At 34.3% G+C, this 16,780-nt stretch overlaps 1 protein-coding gene across 3 annotated transcripts in view; it reads left to right on the forward strand.

The window, feature by feature from the left end:
* LOC140156075 (cell division cycle protein 16 homolog) overlaps positions 1 to 16,008 on the forward strand; it is a 49,675-nt gene extending 33,667 nt beyond the window's left edge. For all 3 annotated transcript variants that reach the window (XM_072179190.1, XM_072179192.1, XM_072179191.1), the window contains 13 exons: positions 762 to 902; positions 2,262 to 2,421; positions 2,875 to 2,975; positions 3,429 to 3,562; positions 4,680 to 4,759; positions 5,023 to 5,143; positions 5,633 to 5,758; positions 6,297 to 6,467; positions 8,275 to 8,331; positions 11,645 to 11,770; positions 12,097 to 12,232; positions 14,161 to 14,251; positions 14,923 to 16,008. In XM_072179190.1, coding sequence (XP_072035291.1) covers positions 762 to 902; positions 2,262 to 2,421; positions 2,875 to 2,975; positions 3,429 to 3,562; positions 4,680 to 4,759; positions 5,023 to 5,143; positions 5,633 to 5,758; positions 6,297 to 6,467; positions 8,275 to 8,331; positions 11,645 to 11,770; positions 12,097 to 12,232; positions 14,161 to 14,251; positions 14,923 to 15,134 — 1,656 coding nt within the window. In that variant the 3' untranslated portion in view covers positions 15,135 to 16,008. The remainder of the gene's footprint in view (positions 1 to 761; positions 903 to 2,261; positions 2,422 to 2,874; positions 2,976 to 3,428; positions 3,563 to 4,679; positions 4,760 to 5,022; positions 5,144 to 5,632; positions 5,759 to 6,296; positions 6,468 to 8,274; positions 8,332 to 11,644; positions 11,771 to 12,096; positions 12,233 to 14,160; positions 14,252 to 14,922) is intronic.
* The last annotated feature ends 772 nt before the right edge of the window (positions 16,009 to 16,780 follow it).

Consider the following 16,780-nt stretch of genomic DNA (forward strand, 5'->3'; position numbering starts at 1 on the left):
TTTTAGCTGGCTGTCATTTAAGGGGTACTACACCCCTGGCCAATTTTGTGCCTATTTTTGCATTTTTCTCAAAAATTATAGCACAGTGCTGACAAGTAAGATATGTATATTATAGGGGCAAGTACTACAAATACTGCACTGAAAATTCAGCAACTCAAGGCAAGTAGTTATTGATTTATTGATCAAATATTGGTTTTCCCTCATTTTTGACTGTAACTCCGCAACTGTTGTCTGTGCTGAAATAAAATTTCCGGTGCGGTAGTTGTAGTCCTTGCCCCTATAATATACATATCTTACTTGTTACCAATGCGCTACAATTTTTGAAAAAAATGCAAAAATAGGCACAAAATTGGGCAAGGGTGTAGTACCTCCTTAAAGACTTGTGTTTACAACCTTTCTCATATCCAAATTCCCACAGTATAACTTTATTTCAATATGATTTTAGAATGATTTCCAAAACCTCTTTCTAATCTGAGTCTATTGAATATTAAGAAGATGATGATGCAAGATGATGAACGCTTATCGAGTTATAGATAATAATATCACTGCTCTTCTCCATCTGACTCATTAGCTCACTTGGTAGAGCATCGGTCCAGTGATCTGAATGTCCCTGGTTCAAATCCTGGATGGTCAATGAATTTATTTCACTGGCTGCTTTTTATGTATATGAAGACATGTGTTAAAAAACCCTTTTCCTATTGTTTATGTACCGTATGTTACTGGAACAATTGTGTTAATTTTGCTTTTTTTCTCATGAACAGGCTGCAGTTAAAGAATGGGAGGAAGCTTTAAGCATACTAGATGCAACAGAGAACAATGCCAAGACCCCTAGTAAGAACAAACGCTGTAGTATTCCAATGATGGATGAAGAATCAGAACAAGCAGGAATTTCAATACAAAATGTAAGGGAATGTCACTGGTGCTGTAAATCTAAATCACACTTCCAATTCAATTATTATAACAATTATCCCCTTGACTTGAATGATGATGTATTCCTTCTGTGCGTATGTCTAGTCTGCATTATGTGTAATTCTATTTTGATTAGGGTTTTCTTTTTTCCCAATATCTGATAATAACATGGAGATCTGTATGGGATACAGTGATGTAACAAGGTAGGTGTAGAGGTGCCAGAGGTTCTCAACCTGATAAGATTTTCAGTGCAAAATATGCTAATTAAATAGCTGATTTGCATTATTTATGCATAATATGGTTAGGTTTTTCTTTTTTCACAGTATCTGGGGATCAGTATTGTGTATAGTGATGTACATGTAACTTAGTAGAGGGTAGCAGTGGGGTAGCTGTGCCAGAGGTTCTCAACCTGATTAGATTTTCAGTGCAAAATATGCTAATTAAATAGCTGATTTGCATTATTTATGCATAATATGGTTAGGTTTTTCTTTTTTCACAGTATCTGGGGATCAGTATTGTGTACAGTGATGTACATGTAACTTAGTAGAGGGTAGCAGTGGGGTAGCTGTGCCAGAGGTTCTCAACCTGATTAGATTTTCAGTGCAAAATATGCTAATTAAATAGCTGATTTGCATTATTTATGGTTTTTCTTTTTTCACAGTATCTGGGGATCAGTATTGGGTACAGTGATGTACATGTAACTTAGTAGAGGGTAGCAGTGCTAGATAGAGGTTCTTAACCGGATAAGACTTTCAGTGCAAAATCTGCTTTTTTATGTAGTCAAAAATAAGGAGGGAAATAAACTAATGAAATAAATAAAAATTTGGCAATAGCAAAGTTGATAACTTTATTTGCTGTGCAGGTCTTAATGTCTTATTACAAACTTACATTGTACCTGTACGAACGGTTGAAATTACGGACTAGAATATATACATTGTAAAGAATATTCACCAACACCCAAAGTCCCTATGCTTTGTATGCTGTAAATTCTTGCATATTTATGAGGATGGACAATTCGATCATGCGTATGTAACAAATCACGCCAGCATTGGGTGCGTCGCATGCCTTCATGGTATGCAATAGAGTGTTATGCAAAAGACAGTAAAAATATGCGTTGTGTGCACACCAGTTTCGTCTCTCGCACTCCATAGAACGATTGGCCCTTATTAATTAACGGGTGATGCTGAGACTTCACCTATTGGTGATTACATTGTAGTCTGTATTAGTCTATGGTTGAAATAGGATTATTGGTGGAGCTTACATGTATAATTGGGAATTGGGGCATCTGTTTGGATGAATATTTACTTATCATGAAAGGTTTACTTTTCAACCAATCTATTTGTAATATGCAGGTGGAGAGCTCAATATGTTTATTACGTGGTCAAATCTATGAAGCAATGGAGAACTGGGTACTTGCCACTGAGAACTACCGTGAAGCCTTGAGGAGAGATGTCTACTGCTTTGAAGCATTTGAATTGCTTATGAAACATCAAATGCTCACTGCAGAAGAAGGTATCGGTGCATTAGCTCAAGTTATTTATTCTGTTTTACTATTTCAAAACTGACATTGAAGAAAATTACACATATGTTGTGATAAGTACATTTGTTTCCGAATGTAGCCCAGCTCTTCACACCTTACCAAATGAATTTGGTTAAAACGGTCTTATTTTTTTTAAAGTGTTTTTGTTTTCATATCTGAGGGTATAGTCTAAAGGGCATATCATACAAGCAGACGCAGCATGCAATTTAAAACACTAGTGGTCAAACACTTGGGCATACTAGTGACTTATTGATTAGATATTGACAGTTGCTCTGCCGATCAGCAACGGAAGTGACGTCCGAAAAAACGCTAACGCTGTCAGCCTGAAAAAAAAACTTCATTTGCTTAATGAAGTTCAGGAAATAGATTTTGACTTATTGATATTTATGATACAAATAATGACTTTTTTACTTACATTTGTGTAGAGAAAGAGTTGATGAGATCTCTGCATGTACCATTGAATCAGCAATGTCCAGAGGAAGAAGCAGACACTCTCAAAAACCTTTACCTACTTGTCTTGAAAAAGGTAGGGACAATTGGTTTCTCTAGAACTGTCTTTAAAAAGCTATTTAAAATGTTATGATACGTTTCATGTAACTATGCAGTCATTATTCTCCATATTCCTGGCTTTTTTATTTAATGTTAAAATCTTCAAACTTGTTTTTACCTACATGTAGTTCCCATAACTTGTTAGACCAATCTTTTGCAGTTATGGACCTCAAATAAATGTTGAACATTAGAGCTTGCTGAAGGGCTTAGTGTAAACCAACAGTAATCTCCCCAATGCTAGCTAGGTGTCATAAGCTATGTGATATTTTGTGATAAAATTTTTTAATTTAAGTCAATAAATATTAACACATTTTGCTGACTTGCACTGTAGAATGTTAAGAATTTGTTAAATTGTGATCGTAAATATACTATCTACTGATTACATCATGTTTCTGTTTCATTTGTTTGTTTTTATTTGTGTGTATTTCAGTATGACAGACCATCAGAATCTTCAATGCCTAAATGCTTGGCGTCATTGGCGACCAATCTAGATGTGGTCACTAACCAAGCAGAAAGACATTATTACAACTGTGATTTTAGGACATGTTATAAAATCACTACAGAGTAAGACTTGCTTTCATTTACTTCAAATTAAAGGTGGATGGTCCCATTGCATTACATGCTGTTTCACCCCCCCCCCCCCATCTTTGAAGTTTCATGTTGATATGTCAATCCATTTCCATGTGAGAGCAAATAATTTTCATTTTAACACCACATTGACTAACGTGTAAATGAATTGGTTAACCAACTTGGACAGTAATGGACACATGTTTCAGCCTCAATAATATTTCACAGGGTCAAAGAGAAATATAAGGGATTTCTATTCATACCAAACAAAATTTTGAGGGTTAAAAGTGGGGATGAATGGATCAGGACCATTAATGTCTAAATCATCAAAAGAAATTGAGAGCAAACACAAAACGTGACCTCTATTTCATTATAGTTTTGACATATTGGTGGCATTCCTTCCCATATATGTGACCATCCACAACGGATCCAGTATAAAGTTGCAATTTTGTGTTTCTTTGATTATTAAACAGTGAAAATCTCCATAAACAAGCTTTAAAAAGATATATCACTTGCCATAATTGCTTGGGAAATAGGTGCTCACAATTTCGCTCTTGAAATTCTGTAGTTTTCTATTGAACTATATGTATGCTTCATTGATCAATTAGCACTATCGACTTTACACTGGGTTTGTGGTGGATGATCACATATAAAGATAATTGTTTAGTTATCGCATCAAGTTTAAACCTATGCAAGAGGGAAGGGCTAGTTAGGAAAATTAGGCAGGGGTGAAGAAGAAAGTGATTACACTTTTATATTCATTAAATTACTGGCATGATCATTAAATACGCTAGGTGATATGCGCCTAATTACTATATAGTTTGTGAGTGTAATCCAAATGTATTATAGAGAACAATGGGAATGGAATAATTAGGTCATCAGTCCTGCAAAAGTATGCAAAATCAGGAAGTTCCTCCGAGGGAAATTTTACGGACATCTTGGAACATTTGGCATACATGTATCTTTCTGGGAGACTGACATGATGTCAAAGCCTACTTAGGCCTAACAATTACACAAATTAATCCAAAAAAACGTAATCAAATATTTGAACTGGCCCGTTGTTATGAGAAATTGAATTCCAAATTCTAAATAAGTTTCTTTTTTTTATTTTCAGTGTATTGAACAAAGATCCCTACCATGCAGCATGCCTTCCATTGCACATAGCAGTACTAGTAGAAGTGAAAAAATCTAATGGTAAGTGTTCAACCTAATTAGCCAGCCACTGGGTGGGTTGGGGCTTATTAGAACGGTAAAATAAAAGTAACAATTGGACATTTGCATAAACAACAAAAGTACATACATGTAATCATCATAATACTAAGCCGCAAGAGGTAAGATTATTTTTGATCAATTTGGTCACTTATTATGGGTATGAATCAATATCACTACATTTTTAATTTATAGACATGTTACGTGTGATCTTTACTAAGATTATTGTGAATGTGTTTCTTTTACAGAATTATTTTATTTAGCTCACAAACTAGTTGACTTGTACCCCAACAAACCTATAGCATGGTTTGCTGTTGGATGTTATTATTATTTAGTCGGCAAGAACGAACCAGCTAGGAGATTTTTCAGGTAAGAACATTGCTATGTTATTTTAGTAAATGTTTACAATTGAAATTGTGGTGTAAGTTTCTTACAAAAACATTCCATTTCATATTGTGTTATGACTATCATGGTCACAGGTTCCCAACTTTTTGCAGACCAATTTCTTGAAAATGTCTAGTTTTTAGGTTGCAAGAAATGCATACTTTTTAACCTCAAAACAGTGATATTTCATTACTTTGTTTGTTTCATTTCTTCTTTAACCTGGGACACTCAGTCAGTTGAAAACACAATCATCTGTTCTTCCTTGAGGCATGAGAACAAAAAGTGGATAACAAATTTATCTTCCAGATGAATCAACAATACAAAATTAAATATTTGCATATGAATGAAATGTCAGTATTGATGAATACTGGAGGATGATGTCCATTATCTCTTGAGTATGGTGCCTCTTATCCAAATGTAATCATTTTGCCAACTGGACATCCAAGACTGCTTTCTGATTTTGTTATTTTTCAGTAAAGCCACAACTCTAGACAGGTTATATGGTCCAGCTTGGTTAGCATTTGGTCATTCATTTGCAGCTGAAGGTGAACATGACCAAGCCATGGCAGCATACTTCAAGGCATCACAGGTCATGAAGGGGTAAGGAAGAACAGTGACAATTGGCTATTCATCAAGTTGACATCTATACAGTTATACACCCCCTATATAGGACATGACCTTAATCTCACACACAGGGAGTGTGAATTTCAAATAGCGTTACCTGAATGGGCAACTCCATTTGAAATCTATACACTTGTGCGTCATGTCATCCATAGGGTGTGTATGGATTTTAACTTGAATAGCCCATTAACAGGTTGTGATACTTACTTGTATGCATATGGCAGTTAATTAAAAGTCATGTCACAGGAGAGGGAAAAAAAGGGCCTGCTGGCAAAACAATTGACTTTTAAGTGATGCTTTTCCATGATATGAAGGTTATCTGTTTTGTAGAATTGCTAAATCCCATGTAAGACTCCAGACAAAAGCCCTGCCATTTTCCTTGCTATGTTTGCCAATGTCAACCTCCAACCAAATTCAAGGCCAGTAGGACCAGGGTCGCGTTTGTACGCATTGTAAGACACAAGAATTCTGTGGTTAAATACATGTTTTTACAAATTACTTACACTCTCTTCCCTAGATGCCATTTGCCGCTGCTGTTTGTCGGCTTGGAGCATGGTCAGACCAAGAATTTTCGTTTAGCTGAGAAATTCTTCAGCCAGGCTCTAGCGATTGCACCAAACGACCCCTTTGTATTACATGAAATGGGTGTAGCAGCTTTCCATAATGCTACTAATGCTGCCAATGCTGCGTAAGTAGAATTGGAACTTCTTCTTGGTATGAAGTACACCCTTCGAAATATGTTTGCTGAAGGTCCCTTTTACATTGAACACTACAAAATAGATAGATGTTGGTGAAGCTTTTTACTACTGACTGGAAAAAATATTGTTGGGTGATACAGTCAATGCATTACAGCTGCAAAACTTAGGCAAACTTAATTTAAAGGATACTGATTTTATTATGTGCAGTTTTGTGAGGCCTCTGTATTTGGTGCTGATCAGAGTATAGTGTAGTGTCCAAGGTACTATTGTAGTTTTGCCAAATGCACAGGAACCTTTATCCTTGGAACAGCAAACAAACTTGAAGTAACAATAGGTCATGTTTTTTGAGGTGGGCACCCAAAAAGGGTGGAGCTGTCACATTTTCCAAAATATTTTCTCTTCTTATTCTTATATTTTTGCTAAAATCCATCATGAAGAAATGGTTTTGGTCTTATTTTGAAGATAAATTATTAATTAAATGAAATAATAACAAATACAGTTGAACAAATCAATTAATTAATTTCAACAGCTTAATTAAGTTAATTAGTCAGGGGTGGAGCCGAAGCGGAGGAGCCGGAAGCGGAGGAGCTCTGTGTAATTCCAATGGGAAGTTGGTGTTCATTTTAAAATTTATGCACTTTGTTGCCTCAGTAGGAGTAAAAATGCATTTGCACGATGTTAATTTTATTATTTAACTTTCTATAACTATAATTAGCTAGTTAATCTTAATAAATTTAGTAATTAAGGATTTAACAAGCTTTTAATTAATGCAGTGGAATGTGTGTCATATAATGTACAATATAATGGGCTTTAAATTTTGCATGCATTTCATCTGTCATAAATAGATCTTTTAAATTGTTTTATCTTTGAAATATCTATAAAATAAATCTTCTCAAAGGAGATTATTACAGTCAAGGATTTAATCTGATGACATATTGATCTCTGGCTATTGTTAAATAGTTTAATGATGTAGGCTAATTGTGCATGTATATGCCTATTGTACATGTACCATTGTTACAAATTATTCACTGTATATTGATTTTTGGAACACCCTATATGGGAATTGGATATTTATGTGATATTATAGCAATTCTTTAAACTATTTTGAATATATTTTCCAGATTAATGGCACTTAGTGAAATTTTTCATTAAATTAAACAATTTAAAATTTAACTTTTTTCACACCCTGTATTACACAATGGGCTTAACAAATATAGTGCAAACTTTATATTTAATGAAAACACTAATTGTGTTCATTCCAAATATCAAGTTTATTTTCAAATTTAAAATACCATGTAGAAATATTGGAGTGGTAAAGAAATGTAATTTTTTATGTATTTTTCAGTGGAATCACCCTGTATATTTTTTGGCACACCCTGTATATCCACTCAAACTTTACAGATTTGCAATCCTGACAATATATGCTTTCTAAAAATGTATAATTTTACATAGTTTGGGTGAAAACTTTTTGAAATATAATCAGAAATACAAAAAAGAAGTTGATTTTTGGCAAATTGCAAGATGTGACGCAATTGGGTCCCACCTCAAAAAACATGACCATTAGACATTGCTCAAGTTGAAATGTAATCAAATGCAAATACATTATCTTTTTTTTTTGATTCCATTCCTTTATTGTCAGGCTACAATTTTGCATTTATTCAAAATGTAATGAACAAATGACCTGGTAAATAAGAAATGTAAAATCCTTCACAATAACAACAAATTTGGTGAAAGATAATAAGTGATGAAGAAGAGATGAGTTATGGAATGACTATGTATGGTTGCTCTTTATTGCAGGATTTCTGGCAATTCGGAAGCTGATGTCAATGAAAGAAAGAAAGAACTTATACGAAGGTAGTGTGAATTTATAATGTTTCTAATAGAAATTACAGAATATTGCTTAAAATTTTTGACAAGTTTTGATATTCAACCTATTTTAAAAGTATGTAAAATTACTAACCGTTCAGCACAAAGTTATGCAGGTATTTTTGTTGTGTCCTGTTCTTACTTCCACTAAATGGTCTACGAGTATATGGTCGAATCCAACCAAAAGTGTCCACGGGCCAAAAATAAAAGTCCGAAATAAAAATGTCTCCACAATTTTTTCCTTTTGCCCATTGATTGATGACATATTGGCCTTATAGGAACCAAAAGTGCCATTACTAATCTTGCAAAATAAATCCAGGACGTGTGAAAGTAAAAGTGATATCAAAACCCAATGTTACCTACGAATACCACTAGGATGCTTTCACTATCGCAATACTAATCAGCCTAAAACAAATGGAATATTCCCATTAACGCTTTTTTCGTGTAATGTAGACCACAGGGTGTCAGGAAAATGCTAGCTCAACCAGAAAATATTTGTTTTTATTTTTATAACACAATCAATATGATCTTAGTCAATTTATGCTAGTTTATTTTTGAAAATGAAGTTTAGGTCAGTTTCTGTATTTTATTTATCAAATGAGTATGAATCAATTTACACATTGTATAAGAACGAGTATGATATATGTTTTCAAGAATATTAGGAATGATACGCATACACCTAACGCTTTATACAATGAAAAGCTGAAGAAACCCGGGTATTCGTAGGTAACATGAGCGATTGAACAATATCTATATTGAGTTTATAGGTTTAAATTTTGCTATTATGGTAATGAATTAATAAAATGGTAGTTTTAGATCTCTTTCAGATGGTACGTCCAAATGAATAAATGCTATTACCTTAGATCAAAAAATTTTGATGCTTTTAGCAAGATTTTGACCACTTCATTTTGATATACAAGTAGTTAATCAGCAATTTTACATAATAAATAATTGTTGAATGAATCCGTATATGGGTAATAATAGTGTCCTGGGGTACCGCTTAAAGTTTTTGACAATTAATTTCCATTTATAGGGACACTTCATTACACATGTCATGTATTATGCTGTATTCGTAAGTAACATTTCAGTATTTGTAGGTAAGAATTAGACTTTTGGTGGATATCATAATCAAAACTTCATTTTATAAAGCACTTTGAATGTGTTATTTTCTTTATGTGCGTTTATTGATACTTTAGACCCTATCATGTATTAATAATGTCGATACACAGTGGTTGAAAGAGGATTGAAGTAAGAAACAAAGCCACTAAAGTGACTTTAATTTGCTTAATTGCACACAAATCGCTTAAAACCGTTATTGCAGACTTGTGGAGTCCATCTTGGAGTCAGTTACGTCTTGTGGCCTTTCGTTTGAGGGCAACTACAATTAGCTTTATACCAGGGTCCATCAATGTGTTGTCTAGATCATGAGACAATGAGAACAGTCGTTTTTCCATGGTATTCGTAGGTAACCTTAGCGAAAACGTCAAAAATTACCTTCGAATAAATCAATTTGGACACAAATTACTCAGAAACCAGAAGGTCGGTAAACATTTAAAAAGAAGCACACATGACAGTTGACAAATCCAAGTATTTATCCCTTCTAATCTTCTTTGAATCTGATTTTTCTTTCAAATGAGCAGACCGTCGTCTATTTCAGTACATATTTTTCACCAATTAAGCCGTATGCAGTTTTGCATGGTGGGCATGTATGTGAATTCGCAACTTTCATTGACATATGATTTGATAGCAAACATGCAGGCCTTCGTTATGTACCAATATGGGCATTGGCTTGAATGGCGGTGTTTCACAATACTGTCATGATGTCAAAGTGTATTCGTAGGTAACATTCAGTTACCGAAATTTACCTACGAATACTTGCTTTTATTGTTGACATCTCAGAAATATTTAAACGCAGGTTATTGAAACTTGGTAGAAATAAAGAGTGTATTACCCTGCACCTATTGTTTAACTATTGTTTACTATTCTCTCACTTTGTGGAAATGGCACAGCTTTTAACATGTATTCGGAGGTAATGCATATTTTTTACCAAATCTACCTTTGTGCCATTTAGAATTTCTGGCACCTAAACACAATAATAAAGATGTCCGAATGCAATGCATTTCAGTATTGGACATATCAAAGCTTGTATCAATTGCGCATTTATTAGTGATTTCCATTTTTTAAAGATATATCTAGTGCTATGAAAAATTGTATTCAGAGGTAATGTAAAAAATACCACTCAAAAATTATCACAAAAAATTCATAATTATGTACAAATATGTGAAAAATTGAACAGGCAATCTTTGAATACACACCTTTCAGGAAATCAATTTAGATTCAATCCAATGACTTCTTTTCATAACTGATTTAGATGTTTTTAAAAATACTTTAAGAAATATTTTGAAAAAATGGGTAAAAATAGCATGTTTTGGGGTCTCTGTGTCTAAGTTTTTCACAGAAGGGGTCTTATTATATATGGCGAAAGCGTATGATCAAGGCGAATAAACACAATACAAAAATGAATGCCAATTGATTAATACTTTTAAGTTATGGCCCTGAACATGCCGTGTACACTTTTCGTTGGATTCGACCATATGTCTATTATTTATGATGTTACGAAGTAATCCTTGTATGGAATAAAGGATTTGTTACGCTTGAGTAACCAAATACAATGCCTTTGGCAGCAGTTCTGATAATAATTTATTGCTGTGTGTGAGTTTCATTATTTGAAATGGTGGCAGCTAGAGATTGATTTGTCATAACCTTATAGAGACGATTCATCCTTAGTGCCACAGCACATATTTATGGCCACAGTATACAGCTACGTTAAGGTGAAGATTAAATTTGCAGAAAGGTTTCCTGCAAGTTATATCCGCTGTAGTAATGACATTTTTGGGGTAAAAATTGTGGTAAAAGTGTTTTTCGAGTGAAATATCTGAACACATATTGAAAATGTTCACTTAATTCCATATAAAGCACTATTCAGTATTTTAAGTGCTACATCTGCCAAAGTTGGTGTATTTACTATAATGATTTCTCCAATATGCACATTGTGGCTGGATGATGAGGATAAAGCATCTGTGCGTTATGAGGCCTTTGCACTGTAAATTACGCTCTGTATGAAGGTACAAAGATGGTTCAAGCATGCATCAGTTACATCACCCTAATTATTTCTGATTATTCCCTTTCATTGTCTCAATGCAAAGATTGGTGAAAAAATGTTTAAATGCATTTTTAATGAAATTAACCTTAAGAATAATCTAACGTAGTGGGTTTTTTTCTCACATCATTGTTGTTACAGCTGGGAAACAGCAGCCAAGTATTTCACAGATGCCCTCAATATAGTGCAAACCATGGGACCACATGCACTGACAGAGAAATGGGAGTCACTACTTAACAATATGGGACATGTCAGCAGGAAACTCAAGTAAGGATCAATGTCATGTAATAAGGCTAGCCTATTAACTTTTTTTTTCCCTGAAGAAAAATTCGTTTATTGGTAGATGTGGATTATATTTCCTAAGGTTGTTTTGGAATTGTCTCAAATTAAGTTTGTTGTTTTCCTTGTTTATCAAATCTCCCTTGAACCAGTATGGCATCTGTATTGCTGTGTTGTTGTGATGTGTGTTGGTGCTGTGACCATGGTGACGGGCGATGTGAAGTTTTAAATATTGTATTGTATAAGCCTGATAACAATAATACGGCTTTGTGTTTTTACTAACACCATTTTTCTTTTTCATGTATTGGTTACAGGAAATATGAACAGGCGTTGGATTTCCATCGGCAGGCGTTGGTTCTATGTCCGCAGAATTCTTCTACCTTTTCAGCCATGGGATATGTTTATAGTTTGATGGGCAATTTCAGTATGGCTATTGACTATTTTCATAAGGTTAGTAAACATGTAAAGTAAAGATTATCTGGATGTTGCAATAGACCCTGCCCAATAAATCAACCAGAATGGTATGACAATTGAAATAGCAGTCATGATGATGAAACTGGATTTAGATGTAGAACTGAACAAAATCAATAAATCAATCAACTCATGTCTAGTTCTAAAATGGCAGAGGGACAGGTCTCTAGATTGACAATCAAAATTAATGGGTACATTTTCACGGGAAATTTTCTGAACATGGGAGGCAAACATATTAGCATTATGGAATGTGATCCGAGCACAGCGGGTGGTCTACCAATGTATTTGAATAGGAAGAATTTCTCCTTTGCTGCAAAATAGGTTACTTGTCGCAAGTTAATAATATTATGCTAAGAGTTTCTGTAGAAAAATATTTTTTCCGTATGTAGATATTTTTGAAATTACGTTTTGATGATATTGTGAAGAAATTAAGATTGCATAATCTATAATAAGTAAATCCTGCTCAGACCCTGGGTCGGAGAGGGTTTTTCTGATATTGGGTCACTCATACAGAAAATTAACTCAAACATTGAAATTGCACCTGACCTTCTCAATTGCTTTAACCATGTTGATAGTATCATATAAATGATTTATTTATGTGTCATAGAAATTTAATCTTGACTTCTTGCTCCTGTACAATATGATGTTCCTTAAATGTGTAATAGTTATATTCTGGATTAGTTATAGACTTTTGTCAATGTGCTTTAATTTTCCTATATTGCTATATTGTGGATGCATGCTTGTGGATTTAGGATGAAGGTGCGCTATGGGAGTTAGATGTGGGTGCAAGGGGTGTGTGGAGTGTGTGGTTATGTGGGTGTGTGGTATTTATGGGTGTGCTTGAGTTGGGGGGTACTTGGGGGTGTGTATAGGCGTTTGTAGTGTGAGTGTGAACTTGGTGAATGTGTAAGTGGTAGTCAGATATATGTGCTGCAATTAAAGGTGTAGAACTTTTATTTTATTCTGGTGATTATATTTATCTTCTTGCCTGTTTTCTTAGATTTTGATGCCATACTCAATTGAGTTTTACTGGGTTTTAAAATATTTTTAAATATTATATGATCTTATGCTTTCATAATTTTGTAAATATACTGACTATTGTTTTAATAATGTTTTAATAATTGTATGTACTAATTTGTAACGCTATTACTTCAATGTGTATATGCCACGGACATGTGGAAGAACAATGACTTTTATATTGAACATGTTTTACCGTGTATAAATAAAGATATTATTATTATTATTATTATAATTCTAAATAACAATATCCTCTCACCTCACTAATCACATTAAATAGAACATTAAAAAAAAATTATATAAAATATCAGTACCACAAAAGACAGTGACCGCGAAAGATGGTGACTACGAAAGACGGATGACTGCTAGTATTCAATAAATTTGCTATGCAAGAATTTCTATCAAAATTGTGGCTAAGAATACTATTCCAATTCAGACTTTAATAGCAGGATCAGGGATCATACTTGAGGTTACACTCACATTGGTTACGTGTCCAGAAAATATTCCCGTGAAAATTTACCTATTAATGTTGACTACCCCAACCTTATCTATCATATATTTCATTGTATTATCATTGTCCCACTGGGCATTATGAAGCATGTAAACCAATGATGTGGAAGAGGGGACTTTATTATTCTGGAATATAATGTTAGCAAAAGTGTTGATGACAGTTACATGAATAGGCAATTTTCTGCTATTGCAAGACTTGAACTTGTGACATTTTAAAATTATTTTCTTAATTTTATACAGTTGATTTAGCCATTATGCTCTGGGCTTCTGATACGGCTTAAAATGTGGATATTGATCTATTTTCAGAATCCACCAAAGATTAAATTTCACCAGTCATATGACTTTAGCCTCTAACAATATTTATTTATTTCTATATCTAGGCACTTGGAGTTGGCCGGGATGATACTTTTTCAGTAACAATGCTGGCCCATGCAATAGAACAGTACATTTGTGAGATGTCTCCGTGTGAAGGTAGGGGAAAACTTTGTTCATGGAATAGAAGCCAAGTAATAAAACAGCCCAAGTGGCATGATGTTAGTGCAATCCACCTGCAGTATTTACTCTCTCTGGAAATTGGGTGTGCCAAATGAAGCACCCCCCCCCCCCTCCCCAAATTGGCCCACTTTTGGCTTAGTAATTCTTCAAATTAACTAATTTTAATATAAAGCTTTACAAATTTATGGGTGCCAAATCTGAATTTTCACTGTGCCATACAGCCTTTGAGCAAATACTGCGCAGCTGTGACAAACATGTGAAAGTATGCCATCTTTTTGAGTGTTATCAGTTGGAAGTTTTTCATCAGCAACTTTAGAATATGGTGTGCAATTTTTATCAGATAAATAGTAAAAGAAAGCGGAATACATAATAGAAATGCCAAAAATTGCTGTTTTAGCACCCAATCCCTGGTATACCAACTTCAATCACTGATGTTAAAATAATGTGCATCATAAATTTATCATAATGACAAACTTAAAGTTCACTATTATTCTTACAAATGATCAGAAACAATTAAATTGTCTTTAAATTTGCTTGGAAGGATATCAATAACTGTAAGTGGATATCAAGAATAATGTTTTGATGATGTAATATTGTTTGTAAAAGTATGACCTTTCCTCATCTCATACCACTTTGTATTTGAACAGGTGCAGATACTCCCATTCCAGAATTAATGGATGCACCATTACTAACAAAAGAACATGAGAGTAGTGTACCAGGTACACCCAGAGACACACCTGTCACAGAACTAATAGAAGCACCACTCTTAACTATGGAGATGGAAAACAGTCTGAATACAACTAAAGATGATACGTCATCTAGTATAGATATAGAAGTAGAAATGGAGGACAATGACTGATGGCAAGTCACTTGCAGGTGCATGTGGTGCATCAGTATAATCAAATGCAGTTATCTCATTGACTGAATGACAATGATTGCAAAACTTTCAAACTGATTATATATTCTCTTTTTATGAGAGGCAAAGGGTGGTCATAACAAAGGTTTGTAGAATGCTATATGATAAATTTGTCACAGTTTGATACATTTTTATTTAAATGAAATCGAAACAAAATTTATTTCAACAACTCTTCCTATACCTTTGTACAGGAGCCAAGCGTTGTTAATCCATGATGAATCTACAGTCCAGTAGTGTATAGGCAAAATGCAAGCGCGCATATGTGTTAGGCATGTGTGCATAAAATCTGTCATGCCTGGAACCTGTATTTTGGAGATAACAGCTAAACATTGTAGTTTTATTGCTAATTTCAACAGAGAAATCATCAATCTTTTTGTAAAGCTGAGTGGCAAGGACTTTCCTCATGTAATAATCATGTGAATTATACAAAAATCTTTAGCTTGTTTTTGTTGTTGAAAGGAATTCAATCATGTTTCACCATTGTTCATCAATGTTTAACAACTCGCGTCCGGTAAAGCTGCCCTCGCAAAGTAAATCACGCAGACCCTGTGGACGCATCGTTGTTAAACGGTGATGAACAACAGTGAAACATGATTGAATCCCTAAATCAACCATAACATTTCACATGGTCAATGAGAAGAGTAAGAGGCTATGGTACAACTTCTTTACTTTGGAAGAATTTAATTTCAGGAATTTTATGAGGAGCCCAGATTAGCAATTTAAATACCCATGAATTTATAGATTTTTGCAGATTGACCAGTTTCAACATTAAATTTCTAGACATGTTAAAACAAGTTCCACACAAGTGCTGGTGACTTGTTAACGCGGCTGTGTACTATAGACATTGTTTCTTTCGCGAAATTGAGTTTTTTTGATATGTTTATACTTTGTTATGTTTTTTATAAATACAAGGAATGAAAATCCAGATTTGTAAACTCCAACTGCAATATTTTAAGGATTTTATTTCACTATTCCACTCGTGTTTGAAATTGAAAAAGAAAGAAAATCTTTGTTGTACCAGCCAGGGTACACGCTAGCAAGAATAACGCATCGCGTTGCGTGATCGCGCAATTTGTTAACGCACAAATACGCTACGATACGCTGACGCTTATCTGCAGGCGCCATGGCGCATCAATATGGAAACACCACGGAAGCACTGATTTCACAAAAACCTAGTGGTCAAATGGCTCCGTTTTAGCTGATAAAATGTGTGTTTTTTCCAAGTTCTTTCCCCCGATTTAAATATCAAGTTATGAATGGATTTCGCTCAAACTTCTCAAGGGGCCGTGTATTTACCCGATGTTCATGTAATGTAAGGTAGAAAAACGAAATGCCGCATTCTCCTGTGAGCTCTGATCCAAGTGCAAAATGTGACCACTTTAAACTTCAACGGCCATTATTTCAATGTTCATTTTCTCGGTAAAATGACGATTTAGGTACACGATAACTCAATAAATACAGCATCTATAGGTAAGCAATTATGATCATCGTAAAAAGCATGATCGACTCAAGAAACGGTTTTCTCATTTTTTTATATTTTGGTCTATTTCCGATTTTAGGCATCACTTTGTGCAAATAAGCGTTTGTGA

Source organism: Amphiura filiformis, chromosome 6 (genome assembly GCF_039555335.1).
Source record: "Amphiura filiformis chromosome 6, Afil_fr2py, whole genome shotgun sequence".
NCBI lineage: Eukaryota > Metazoa > Echinodermata > Ophiuroidea > Amphilepidida > Amphiuridae > Amphiura > Amphiura filiformis.